This window comes from Montipora foliosa, chromosome 3, assembly GCF_036669935.1.
Source record: "Montipora foliosa isolate CH-2021 chromosome 3, ASM3666993v2, whole genome shotgun sequence".
NCBI classification, from domain to species: domain Eukaryota; kingdom Metazoa; phylum Cnidaria; class Anthozoa; order Scleractinia; family Acroporidae; genus Montipora; species Montipora foliosa.
This window is the reverse complement of record NC_090871.1, coordinates 19,520,707-19,533,383: the sequence shown is the minus strand read 5'-3', so window position 1 is coordinate 19,533,383 and position 12,677 is coordinate 19,520,707. Positions and strand designations below refer to the sequence as shown.

Below are 12,677 nucleotides of genomic sequence, written 5' to 3'. Positions count from 1 at the left end.
TGTTTCAAAACGAGGGCAGTAGGTCTAATTAGCATAAATACAAAAGAATGCAAAAGTGGTCGCCATTCATGAAAGTGACCAATATTTCGTTCCTCATTGCGAGCCCCTCGTGAGGTTTTTACTTCTCTTTAACCGTGCTGGTTCCTTTTAACAAACCCCTCTTACTGATGTTTCCATGCACTAGACTGCTCTAGTTCAGTTATTAGTGGTACCTTTCGTCTCCATCTTTCCACCGTGCTCATCACACAGAATAACGTCAAGGAACTGAGAGTGACTCAGTATCATTTCATACAACGTGTCCAGAGACAAAAAGGAGGCCAACAGGCTTTTGTCACCACCTTGATCCTTGTAGAGGGCTCGGATGATGCACCGTAACGTTCTCAGAACGTTCACACTTTCAAGTTTATACCTATCACGAAAACAAAACAACCGAGATGAACAAAACTCTTCAATCCTAAGACCGGTTTTGCTATTGACGCAATGTTCTGGTTGGGTTGTTTGAAAAAATGTATCACTCTTTCGATCGCTTAGTAAATGGCCTAACTGACCGCAGAATGGCCGATCGAATGAATTTTTAGCCATAACAATCAAATTTTTCGAAAAAAAATATTCTAACTTTTTTTGCTTTTCCGGGTTACGATGATTCAGGTTTACATACCTCAAAGTGTTCGTGACAAAGCTGTTCCATTCCGCAACACCAATGTCATCACTGACCCTCAATCCAGTGGATTCCTAAAGATAATCGAATGTACAAGCAACAAACATTTATCAAATACCAAGAAACTAGGAAATAAAATAAATTTTTCTCTCACTGGAAGCGACGAGAAATCAAACAGCATAAGCAGCCGCCAACCGTTCATTTGATCAGCTTTGCATGAAACTCATAGAGACCTAAATCAAGCTCAGTTACTTACCTCACATAATAAATCTAAACGGGCTAAAAAACCATCAAACACATCTTCGTCAATCTTCTTGCCCACTGTAGAAAAATACAAGAACACACATCGCTATTTTCAAACTACAATCATGCAACGCTTGAGGATCCACAAAACAAACAAGAAGGGAAACGATGGCTTTAAACAAATTCACGACAACCTGTCGTTTTCTGCCACTACGCAAAACGCAAAAAGGGCAGAGGACATCAAAATAAACCCAACTAAAAGTTGACGGAAGTAAAATCGAGGCAGGTGCATGGAAGAATTAAACAAAACACCAGTAAGGAAACTTGGTCTGAGATATATTTAGTTCTGGCGTCAAACGAGAATATACAAGTTTTTACTCAGTAATTCCATTCTTCAGTTCTGAGTTTGTCTCCTGCGAATTCCAAAAATGCCGGCGGCAATACAGCCTTGCCAGTTGCGTGTTTACTCGCAAAGCAAAGGATACATCTGTGTTAAAATAATGGCAAGACACCGGGTTTTTGTTTTGTTAATTTGTTTGTTTTTTTCTTTCAACTGTTATAAAGTTTGCAGGATACTTGCGAATTCAACACAAAAATCACTATTGCCCAACTCTTGAGGTTGACCATTCGTTCTGCAAAGTCAAAAATATAATCCCCTAGACGAGGTTCATTTATCACCAGGTAATTCCATCGTTTTGGAAATAGCAGCTGCTTTATTATTCACCAGCGTCACAATTTTTTGCTGAATTTCGCGCTCATTTTGTTGAAACTCAAGCACGCTATCCAACAGACCTGCTTATTTTCGTGATTTATGCACGCGCTGCGGGCCTATTGGCACCAAGGAAACTCTAACACTCTTAGAACCCGGTGACATACTGTGTAGTGCACTTACTGTGCACTACTACAAAAAGGGAAAGTGTATTCACCTTTTCCTTCTAAAACACTGGAAAGGAACTCCATAGACGCAAAGCAGAATTTGCTCACGAAGGCAGTTTTCTCGTTCAAGGAACAACCGTAACACAATCTTGTCAAAAGTTGGTCACAGATCCTAAACCGACCTCTGAAAACAAAAAAAACAAACAAAAAACATGAAAATAGGCCTGAAACGACTCCATTTTCCACACCAACGATAGATTCGCGACGACCAATATAGGACTCGTCCTTAAAGTCAAGAACAACTTTCAAAGGTCGTGCTACTGTCGTATCCAAATCAAATGAACCTGACCCGACAGTGACACAACTACAACAGTACTTTTCGAACGTCGAACTTAATTCAGTCGCGCTAAATTTAACATAATATCAAGTTTCAAACCAATAACCAGATCCACACCACATCGTTTAAAGCCGGTCGAGCTAATGCCATGCGAAACGAAGGGGCAAACTTAATTGTTGTAAGTCCTGTTTGAGTCGGATTTAAGTCTTGTGTTTGATTCACACTGCAATAGCACGACGTACGACGTTTGAAAGAGGCCCAACTGATCGCTTTGGTTCCAAACTATACAACCGTATTTTTAACCAATCCGATGCAAAATCAAAGCATTTGTGCTTTACTGGCTTGCATCCATTTTCCCGCGCTGAGTGCCGCCCGCATATTTTCAGTCCTTTCCGCTCCAATTGGCTCATTTAACGGTTAGCTAAGCGTTGATTGGACAAACGAAATTCCAAAAGGCCCGTTTACGCGCTGTACAAAAGGTATTGCGGGCACAGGCTAAACTTGTCGAACTTGTGTATCCTCTACACGAGCAAACATTCCTTTTCAAGGAAAACTTGTTTATCATTTACACGACCAATGATAATTGCCAAGAAAAGCTTGATGACGTAAACGGGGCTTAAGGCTTGGTTTTATGGAACTCCGTCGAAAATCACTCTATCGTGCATGTCATCCACAAACAAGTTATCCTTACACGTCCCAAGACGAAGCTATGCTCAACAGCGCCTGGAACTTTTTCTTGAGATGATCATCTTAAAAAAGATCAAACACGATCGTTACTACGTTAACATCGCAAGACTGATCATGATCTCGGCAATGGCAACAATGTTGTTACCTTATAGAGTGAAAAATAAAAGGCATAATTATGAAGTTTCTTTACGATTATCACCTTGACAGTAAACTGAAGTAGAACATAACAAATTTAACCCGCAGCAAATATTTAACCATTATCCTGCGAAACCGCGCAGAATATCGCCTGATACTTAGCCGAAGAGCCCGTAGGCCGAGTTGGCTAAAATCAGGCGACATTCCGCAAGATTGAGCAGGATAATTGTTTTATTATTCAACACATTGATGACAAAGCACAATTTTCCACGTTTATTGGAAAAAAAGCTTAAAAACTACCATTTTTCACCGCGACACACAAAATTACGTAATCGCAGAATATCTGTTGAGTACGCACGACGAATATTGAGTGCGCTACGACCATATTTGGACATTGTCACAATGTGTTGAGTAATAAACCTCTTTAGCTGTACGTTTTGTTGTCCAATTTCAAACCACGCGATGCTACTCGAGGAACAGTTTCTCTTTCAAATGTCGTCTTATGAACGTGCATATGTATGCATAACTTGTGAAAAAACAAAAGGAAAATTCCCTTGGGAACATCACGTGTCTGAAATGGGAAAACAAAAACGTACAAGCCAAAGAGGTCAATTAGGACAGGAAAACTAAGTCCTGTTGCTTTCCAGACTAAAGGATACCATTTTTGTTTTCCTTTTCACCTTCTTCCCATTTATTAACACCCAACATACCACGCTTTCTAAAACTTGGAAAAAAGTCGAGACGCCTGACGACCAAATGGCGGCAAAAAACAAGAGCTTGTGCACATCCGGGACTTGAAGCACACTGTTTTTGTTCTCAGTTGGGCCAATACACAAATATCACATGGAATCGCCTTTCCGCAAATTGCCGATTTTTTATTCCTCAAAATATCTTGACTTTTTTCTAAATATCCCGAAAACATCTGCCTTCATTTCCATAAATAATACAGCAATAACCTAGCAAGTATAAGGCATTACAGGAAATTCAACGGTGACCCTGCAACGCATTTAACAAAACTCTAAACAAGCTTACCTCTTTCTGTGGTTTGAATCAAGGCGAACAACATCTCCATACATTGGTCCTTCAATTAAAACACATAACGGTTCAAAACTTTGTAACTGAAAGCTTTTATTGTCATTAATATATTCGAGATTTCAAGGGTCTTCAATATATAGACGCGAACTCATGGCCAGCCCAGCAAAGAGCTTATGCTTCTAATGTAAATTAATACATTTTTCGGGTCAAATAAAAAATTGGATTCTTATCAATTTTTTTCTCTTTTGAGAGAATATCCCTTTGAATAAATTTTCTAACACTCAGTGCAAAAAAAAACCTTTCCTCGAACCTGTGAGTTTTTTAAAATTCTCTCCGTTTTGTCAAAAAGCCACTCCCACAGTGGATCCCAGTACACCTCAACCAAGAGTGAGTTAACTTCTCGTGCTCTAGTGTGACCTGTCAACAAGAACAACAACAGATACACCTTACTAGAATTAAACAAAGTTAACAAAGACGTAATCTAACAACTCTAAAATTGGTACAAACGGTAGTCTGGTAGGAATATAACAAGAGTATCGACAAATTACCGTTGTGTTATTACTTTTTTTCACCTTGTTGTGAAGCAGAAAGTATAGAAATGCGCCAAAGTGCATGTTCACGGCAAGACAAAAACGATTTCCCCACCCGTGCAGTTGTGGCGCCGCGGTTGGCGCTGGCGTTGACGTTAGTCGGGAACGTGCGCAGTGACAAGGAAAACGCAGACTTTGAAAGACCGGGAACTACATGATAAAAGTAAAACGTATCCCGGAAATGAATTGCTAGAAGCCGCAACGAAGCAAAGACTGAAGAGAAATAGAAATTCCCCCGTTGTGTGCTATTGTCCTCCACAAACCCTCAAAATTCTACCTAATTGCCTGTATTGGACAGCAAAGAAATGTAATAAAAAGCACCCTGCACGCGCTGCATGATTTTGTTTCCATGTAAAACCTGTTGTCTTGCAGTGTACATGTTCCTGTGGTCATTGCAAAAGTTCCTCAACTGCTAAGATGAAGCTAACGGTACCGCCACATAACAAACATTTAACGAGGACAAACAATTGAGTACCAGAAATACGCTCGAAACGTATACAAGGTCTCGTAATTCACTCAAAAACCATGATTTGATTTGATTTCTATGTACAATGTTCCCAACTACTGCTCCAGTGTTCCCAATTAGCGGTGCCCCAGCCCAAAAGAACATAACACATAGCGAGTGTTAACTTTAAGCACACTAAAATTTAAAGTGTTTTCACACGTCGGCGATCGAACAAAAATGGCAGGGAACTAGGGCTCGATATTTTTCTTCCTTTTCATACAGTAACATTAAACTCTTATTCATTTCTACATTTCTAACAGTGAGTAAAACAAAAAAGCTGACGAAACATTAATACTATTTGCCGGTTCGACGCCGGTAATTGTGGCCCTGATGTGCAAACGCATCTTAAGGCCGACTCCTTGGAACACGACGTTTATCCTACATTTTCTATTCTTAAAGCGGGTTGTAGTGTCTTGATGGAAAAAGAAACAACGAGTTGTCGAATGTTTCGAGCTGTTGTAAAAATACGAACGCCATTCAAGTAAACTGCAGAACACAAAACGTGATTCAATGTCGCTCAGTGACCTACACCCTTCATCCTACTTTAAAATATCTTCCACTGAACATCATAGTTTACACTGAAACCCTTAGCTCCCTTTAAATCTCAATAATTCCCAACTAATTACTATCTAAAGTATTAAAAAATAACCTCGGTCAGTGCCATAACATACCTGGTGCGCGTAAGTCCATCCCATGGACACACAGTAAATAAGAACAAACAAGAGGAAGGAATTCTGTGAGATGACTTTTGAATTCAATGGGCGAGGTCTCCGCGCTTTCTTCCACTGCAATCGTCTCATTCGTCTTTGGTTTGACCAAACAACGACGCTCAAAATGCGACCTCAGAGCAGTCGAATTTACAACTAAATGCAATGCAATTGTAATTTTTTTTTCCGTTGGGTGATTGAGACAACCGTCTAAGAGTGATGTAGTTGAAGCAAGAACGTACACCAAGGAACTCTGCAAGAGTTTCAAAATTGCACGATCTAGCTGTGGACAGTTAACTTCCTGAGAAATCTCGACCAGACGTTCGAAATGCGCAAGTGGGAGAGGCTCCCCTGCCTTGAGGTCAGAGTTCCTCAAAAACGAAGGCGGAGAAGGTGATCTCTCTTCCAAACTGGAGAATCCACTTTCTAGTAACGATAGTAGTGTGAGAAGAAAGGCTGAAGGGGCAGCTTCTCCCGATGAATGATCGTTTCTGACTAGTTTGTGGGACGGTAGTTCCGACAAACTTGAAATGAAAAGGGTTCGAGAATCGTTGTCAAAATAGTCGTTGAAAAGTGCCACCAGGAAAAGAGCTTCAGACGAGGACGCTTCTGGAAAGAAAAAACGACAACGATATTGGTGATCTGATCAGCTGGACAGGTTTTAAACTTTTCGTGTCCGTTCATCCACAATGCGCACAAAATAAAAGAACCGAAGCAATCTGTTAAAATCGTTGACCGTTTTACGTGCACCTCTGGAAATGTTATGTATTACATAACATGCAAACTACGCCAAAAGATATGCATTGACCAAACTGGGAGGAGATCAGGAGACGGCTTTTGCGAACATCTGCGAAACGTGGAAAAAACAACAAACGAAACCAGTCACTCGACACTTCAACCTTCCCGATCATTCTAGCCAACACGTCATGGTGATCGGCGGCCTTTCCCTGCACCAGGGTAACACAGAAAGCCGCAAAAAATGCTGAACAAAGATTTACTTTCCAAATCGGCACGGGTTTTAAAGTCATCGCGCGAACGAGAAATGTGCGCAGTTAGGGGAGAAAAACTGGTACAAAAAGCAAATTGAGGCAATCAACTTGTCACAACTCTAGAATAATTTTAATTTTAAAGCGAGACGAAGTAAGAAAACTCTCTTTGAAAAACTCTCTTTGATTGATCATTTAAAAGGTGGAGCGCACCAAGATTACAAAAACGACACACTTGTGTTCGCTTTTAAAAACTGGCTGAAGTGAACTCCAAACTGGCTTTTGACAAAACTTCCATCTTACCACATCCTTTTACTGCAAACTGGACTTCACTCAGTCCCTCCTGGCATAGTTTCTTCACGAAAGGAGCCATTAATACCTGTTTTTCATGCAGTGGTAAGCTTGATTGTACGGCCAGTAGTAGATTAGCGATAGTATAAGTCAGCTGAGAACCCACATCCTTACAAATGGCCTGAGATACGGATATCTCCGGATTCCACAGAAAGCAATCGAGAACAACAGGGTGATGGAGAACAGCGCGACAAATGTCTTCCACAAAACAAGAATCGCCTTTACAGACACCCATTGGAGAAGGTTTCGTTCCTAGCGGATTATTGCTTTTCTCGTCTAAAATATTTGTATTGTCTTTATCTGAACTCAGCTGCACGGACAATGATCTTTGCATCAGATGCTGAATAAGCTGGAAACATGACAATGTTGCAGACTTTTGTCGCTCCTGCTCGATTGAATCGGAAACAGTGGTAAGTCTTGTCTTAAGAGAGTGCAGATACAGGAGAAGATGACGGCAATGTGAAATAGTCGTTGATTCAGGTTCCTTCTCCAAAGCTGCTATAAACAGTTCTTGAATCCATGAACTGCATAGAATGTTTGAGGTAGTTTTATCGAGGGAAGATGTACCTCGTTGGGTGCTGTGAACAGAAACGTCCACATCCTCAATGGAATCTCCAAAGACTTGCCACACCAAGACAGTGAATGGTAGCCTGTGCAACAAGGGAGCCATGCTCTCGGACAATGCTATACCTGTGAATCGATCGTTCAAAAGAGAGTTTAGGTGATGATAACTTTATGACTTTAGTTCCAGGATGTCTTTTGGAAGAGAAGTAACATGATTTTTTCTGCAGCCTTTTCAGAACTGCTTGAGTTTCGTAAAAAGTTAAGCCTCTCGACCCCACAGAACACACGTTTCACCTTTCACATTCTTAACATACTTATTTAGGGAGCAAAAGTCGCTTTAACTAAAGGTGTACCTTATACTTTATAATTCTCCTCGAAGCGGCCACTCATTTGCCCCCAACCAACCCATGCCATGTTGAAACCAACAGCAGCTTTTCAGAATGTTTCCAGGTTTCAACTCAATAATGTAAGGGGGAGGGGGGAAGGGAGAAAATTGTACCCTTGAAAAAACCTTTGAAACCGCTTGTGCTTAATTGACACACTGTCCTAACAGTTTTGCCCAGGATTGTAGAACAATCTCTGCCCATCAAAGGTAAGAAACACCTGAGCGCGCGTTGGATATGAGATGGTACATTACATAGCCAACGAGGCGCGTAGCGTCGAGTTGGCTATTACCAGTCTCATATCCAACAAGCGCGAATGGAATAATTGTTTTATTAAATTCCTTACACTCCAAAAGTTTGGATGCGATGCGATGCGATGCGATGCGATGCGATGCGATGCGATGTAATACCTCGTGGTCAGACAGACGCAGGCTCATCACAAACACATTTATTGCGTTTTTGCGTACTTCTAAACGTCGAAATTGATCCAAACTTTCCAAAAATGGGTTTTTTTGCTTTATTAAGAGAGAAATTTCGCTTTCCGGCGAAAAAAATTTAGATTAGCAAACACTTAGCGCAATCAATTGCCATATATGGTCAAACTAAGGTATATGAGCTGATAACCGAGATTAAGTGGACCAATCAGAGCACGAGAAATGCATTAACCGAGGTTGAAAATTTAATAATTGATAATTACCAGCCAAATGGCCTCCTGGTCCTTTGCTACTCACCATTAATTATATAATTCCTGACTCGCAAAATCTCAACAAGTGGTGAAAAATCCGCCGAAAGCTTTTGCGTGCAAAAGTGCACACAGTTATCCATAACTGAGCTCAATTGCACTCTGTCAAGGGCTTCAAGCAGATGGTATAGTTCAGTTGTTGCAGTTACTTTCTCTGTAAACAAAAAGCACTTTCCAAATGAAAAAAGGTGGTTATTGCAAGATAACAAGTTGGCGGTTGATTTGTCAGGTTTGATCTGAAACTCAAATTATACAAAAGCACCCTTTTACGGCTACCCTAACTTCGACAGAAAATTGGCGCAAAGTTGTCAAAAAAGAGCATTTGAGAAAAATAAAATAGATCTAATAAATGTGTACCCTCTTGCCTAACACAAAACACTCAAATGCTAGCTTTCAGGAAAATTCTTTCCCTTGAATCAACAGTTTAACTGTCCGAGATGAATCGCTCTTCACTGTTGTTAATTCCACCGTGAAGACTCACACATCTCACTTTTATTTCCGAGGCTATTGCAAGCCAGCCAATCTCAACAGCTGCCTTATTGAAACACCTCGGTTGAGAGTGGCTTCTTCGATTAAAGGATCGTTTCCATATGACATAATGGAAGCCAGTTTGTTTGGTTTTTTTTTTTCTTGCTTGCGTTGCACAACTTTAGCGAAGTTCCAAAAATGTCAGGTCGGAAAAGAACGATTTTCATAAAAAAAGAGAATGTCGCTATTGCATGTTCATTAGGGAGTTTAAGAAACCACGATGGCCACGGCGACGAAAACGTCACTTCAAAATATAAGTTTGAGCTATTCTAAGTACTTCATGATTATTCCATCTTGTTTACATTATATAATATGGGCGAAGTGACCTATAACTGGATTGGTACGGAAGTAGAGTCACTGTAGTTTGTCCACGTTGTCGTCAAAATCTTAAATTTGGTCATTTTATACAGTACAGATGTAGTTTTGACGAGTACGGGAGAGAAATGTTCAAAAATGCGTGCAACACGATCATTTTGGTAGGTTGTGCCTACTGTTGTTATTGCGCATACGTTATGCGCATCTCGAGATACTCGGATTTCCTATCGGCCGTGCGTATTAATACAGGGATATTTTTGCGCGGTTTAAGCTATGCGGAGAAAGCAGAACTTAGCAAGTGCTCCTGGTATCCAAAAAGAAAATTGGGGGTAGCCATGCATTTTTCAGAGATAATTAAGCTTCAATTTGGCAAAGAACGCCATACATTGCTTTGTATTTTAAAGCTTTCTACAAATATTGCTGATTAATTATCCACGAAAAATCCGTGGTTACCCCCAGTTTTCTTTTTGGATTTCAATAACACTTGTTAAGATCTGCTTTTCGCGCATATTCAGTAAACCGCGCAAAAATACCTTTGAATTAGTAGGCACCGTCCTTAATCAATAATATTACTGCTTTTTGGCGTTGTCGTTGCCGAAGCCGTCGTCGTTTCTTTAGGGAGCTTAAGATCTACGACGACGACGTCGACGACAACGCCACAAAACAGTGATATCATTGGTTAAAAGAGCATAAATAATCGTGCGGCACGTGCGGCACGGATTTTAGTTCATATTTTTGCGGTTCTCTGCGTGACGACGACGGGAAATCACTAAATTTTAGGTTTTGACGACAACGTGAGCATGTAACAGAGAATGTTCCATTCTCTATTTTCAGTCAGAAACCGCTCGTACCAATTCATTTTTAGGATACTTCGCCTACATTGTACGACGTGAAAGAGATGGAATAATCGCGAAAGACTTTTACTAGAGCAAAGTTCTATTTTGAGGTGACGTTTTCGTCGACGTCGTCGTCGTAGATCTTAAGCTCCCTTTTAACTCCCTATTGTTGTCATGTGGTGATTTCTCGGGGTTTTCTTGGCAGAAGAGGGAAAAGAAAATGAAACGAAATGTACCAAAATGCGTGCCCACGTGCAGCACGATTTATTCCCAACTAAACCAGGAATATTTAACAATTAGACCCTTCGCCCGCAAGGGGCTACGAGTCAATAACCTACGAGGCGAAGCCGAATGGACTATTGACTCGTGGCCCTTGAGGGCGAAGGGTCTAATTGTTTTAGTATCACCCAACTAGTCGGACAGAAAAGGCAATAACAAAGTTAGCAAATGCAAGTTGAAGAAGTATTTATTTGGGAATAAAACGAAAAAAAACGTCTCGCTTTTCGCTACTCGAGGACTATTACTAATAGTCCTATAGTAGCGTAGCCAATCAAAATGCAGCATTTGCATTAGTCCACTAGTACTAGTTGAGTGATACCAATATTGCATATTGTGACGTTTCCGTTTCTGTACCCTCGTCGCTTCTTAACCTACCTCATGAAACGTTAAAACTGAAAAACGATAAAGGCCCCGGGCAAATTGCTTCAACATTTGCTTCAACATCCGTTCAATTTTGTTGAACGATCCTGTCTGCTGGGGTGGGGTGGGGTGGGCAAAACGGTTTCAACACATCATCAACATTTGAATCAACAAAGCTTCACAAAAATCCCGGTATTCAGTCCCAGGCTGTTGCCGCGGTTGTTACTATGGATATGGGGACTTGTTACTATGGATACGGACATGGATACGTCATTGAGAGACCGATTAGCGCGATCAGTGCGCATTAATTAAGAGGGAGACAAACGGTTTTCAACATCGCTGTTCCACACAATCGAACGAATATTGAAGCAAACGTTTAAGCCGTTTGCCCGGAGGGGGCCTTCACAGTGCGACTGCCTGACATAGTTTTGATCAAATACCTTCCTCAGTGTTAACAACAGTTTTGTCCAAAAATGTGGACAACTTGCTCACATGCTCGTCACTTCTCTGTGGATATTCCTACAAAACAATGAGAGAAAACAGAGCATCAATTACGCAAAGGGGTTGATATATATATATAACTGTGAAAAAAAACTGGTAATGATTTAAGCGTCTTTTTGCGGGTTTGTACAATACCTAAAAGAAAACAAGATGGAAAAGAACTTCGAAAAATGTCTAACACAAATATTGTACCCACAAAAAGACCTCAAAACCACGTCTACACCGACCTCTCTTTTCGAACAGAAACGTAAATAATCGGCTTCTTGGTGATTTATCATAAATAGGAAGTTTCAATACAGGCGTTTTTGGGCCACGTTAGGCAACTACATAAATGTTGAAACAAATATTCTCTACGAGAACAAAGGAGCTAAAAAATTCAATACGTGGAGGAATCCGTAAGCACCCAGAGGTAAATTTTCGGTTTTTTTCCCTGATGATCCACACCGTTTTTGCCAATTTTATTCCTGGAAATTCCGTACTCAATTTCCATACCGAGCGACTTGGAGTGACCATAATCCTAAATCGTCCGGATAATGTTAAGGCATATTTTTTTGATGATATTCTCGTAGATTTCACCGCCGTCCTCGCTTAGAAATCTAAATAACGCTTCTGAGACAGCAACTGCGACTACAGATATGCTTCTACTACGATAAACAAATACCTTGAAAGATCCAAATTTCTCTTTAGTTGCCCTGGGTAGCCACTGGCCAGCATAGCACAACACTGCCTCGTGGACACTCGAGACAGTTGCGGCCAAATGATCTGGGATAACTATGTTGGAGTAGCAACGACACACCACAAAACTCACTAAGGTTGGGTCGACAGAGCAGTGAATGAGATCGAAGATCACACCGTTCAAATAGCGAGCGATGCAACCTGAAAAAGAATGATACCATGATTGATCTCTTAACTTCCTAAGAGCATCATAACTCGACAGACGAACACTTCCATTGTCCCACCATCCGAATGATACCCAAAAACTTCGCCATTTACTGAAATATTCGTCAACTGCCTTTTCGTGCATTCATCAATTTTTCCCCCCAAAAGCGCGCGCTCTCA

General features: G+C 40.8%; 1 protein-coding gene across 2 annotated transcripts in view; it reads right to left on the bottom strand.

Annotated features, from left to right (window-relative positions):
• Window positions 1–12,677, bottom strand: part of LOC137997018 (nucleolar pre-ribosomal-associated protein 1-like) — a 51,476-nt gene that overhangs the window by 17,522 nt on the left and 21,277 nt on the right. For both annotated transcript variants that reach the window (XM_068842702.1, XM_068842703.1), the window contains 12 exons: window positions 12,280–12,494; window positions 11,558–11,636; window positions 8,789–8,953; window positions 7,063–7,800; window positions 5,738–6,382; window positions 4,282–4,388; window positions 3,969–4,017; window positions 2,806–2,863; window positions 1,828–1,961; window positions 915–979; window positions 659–732; window positions 213–409 (listed from right to left, as the gene is read on the bottom strand). In XM_068842702.1, the coding sequence (XP_068698803.1) occupies window positions 213–409; window positions 659–732; window positions 915–979; window positions 1,828–1,961; window positions 2,806–2,863; window positions 3,969–4,017; window positions 4,282–4,388; window positions 5,738–6,382; window positions 7,063–7,800; window positions 8,789–8,953; window positions 11,558–11,636; window positions 12,280–12,494 (2,526 nt within the window). The remainder of the gene's footprint in view (window positions 1–212; window positions 410–658; window positions 733–914; window positions 980–1,827; window positions 1,962–2,805; window positions 2,864–3,968; window positions 4,018–4,281; window positions 4,389–5,737; window positions 6,383–7,062; window positions 7,801–8,788; window positions 8,954–11,557; window positions 11,637–12,279; window positions 12,495–12,677) is intronic.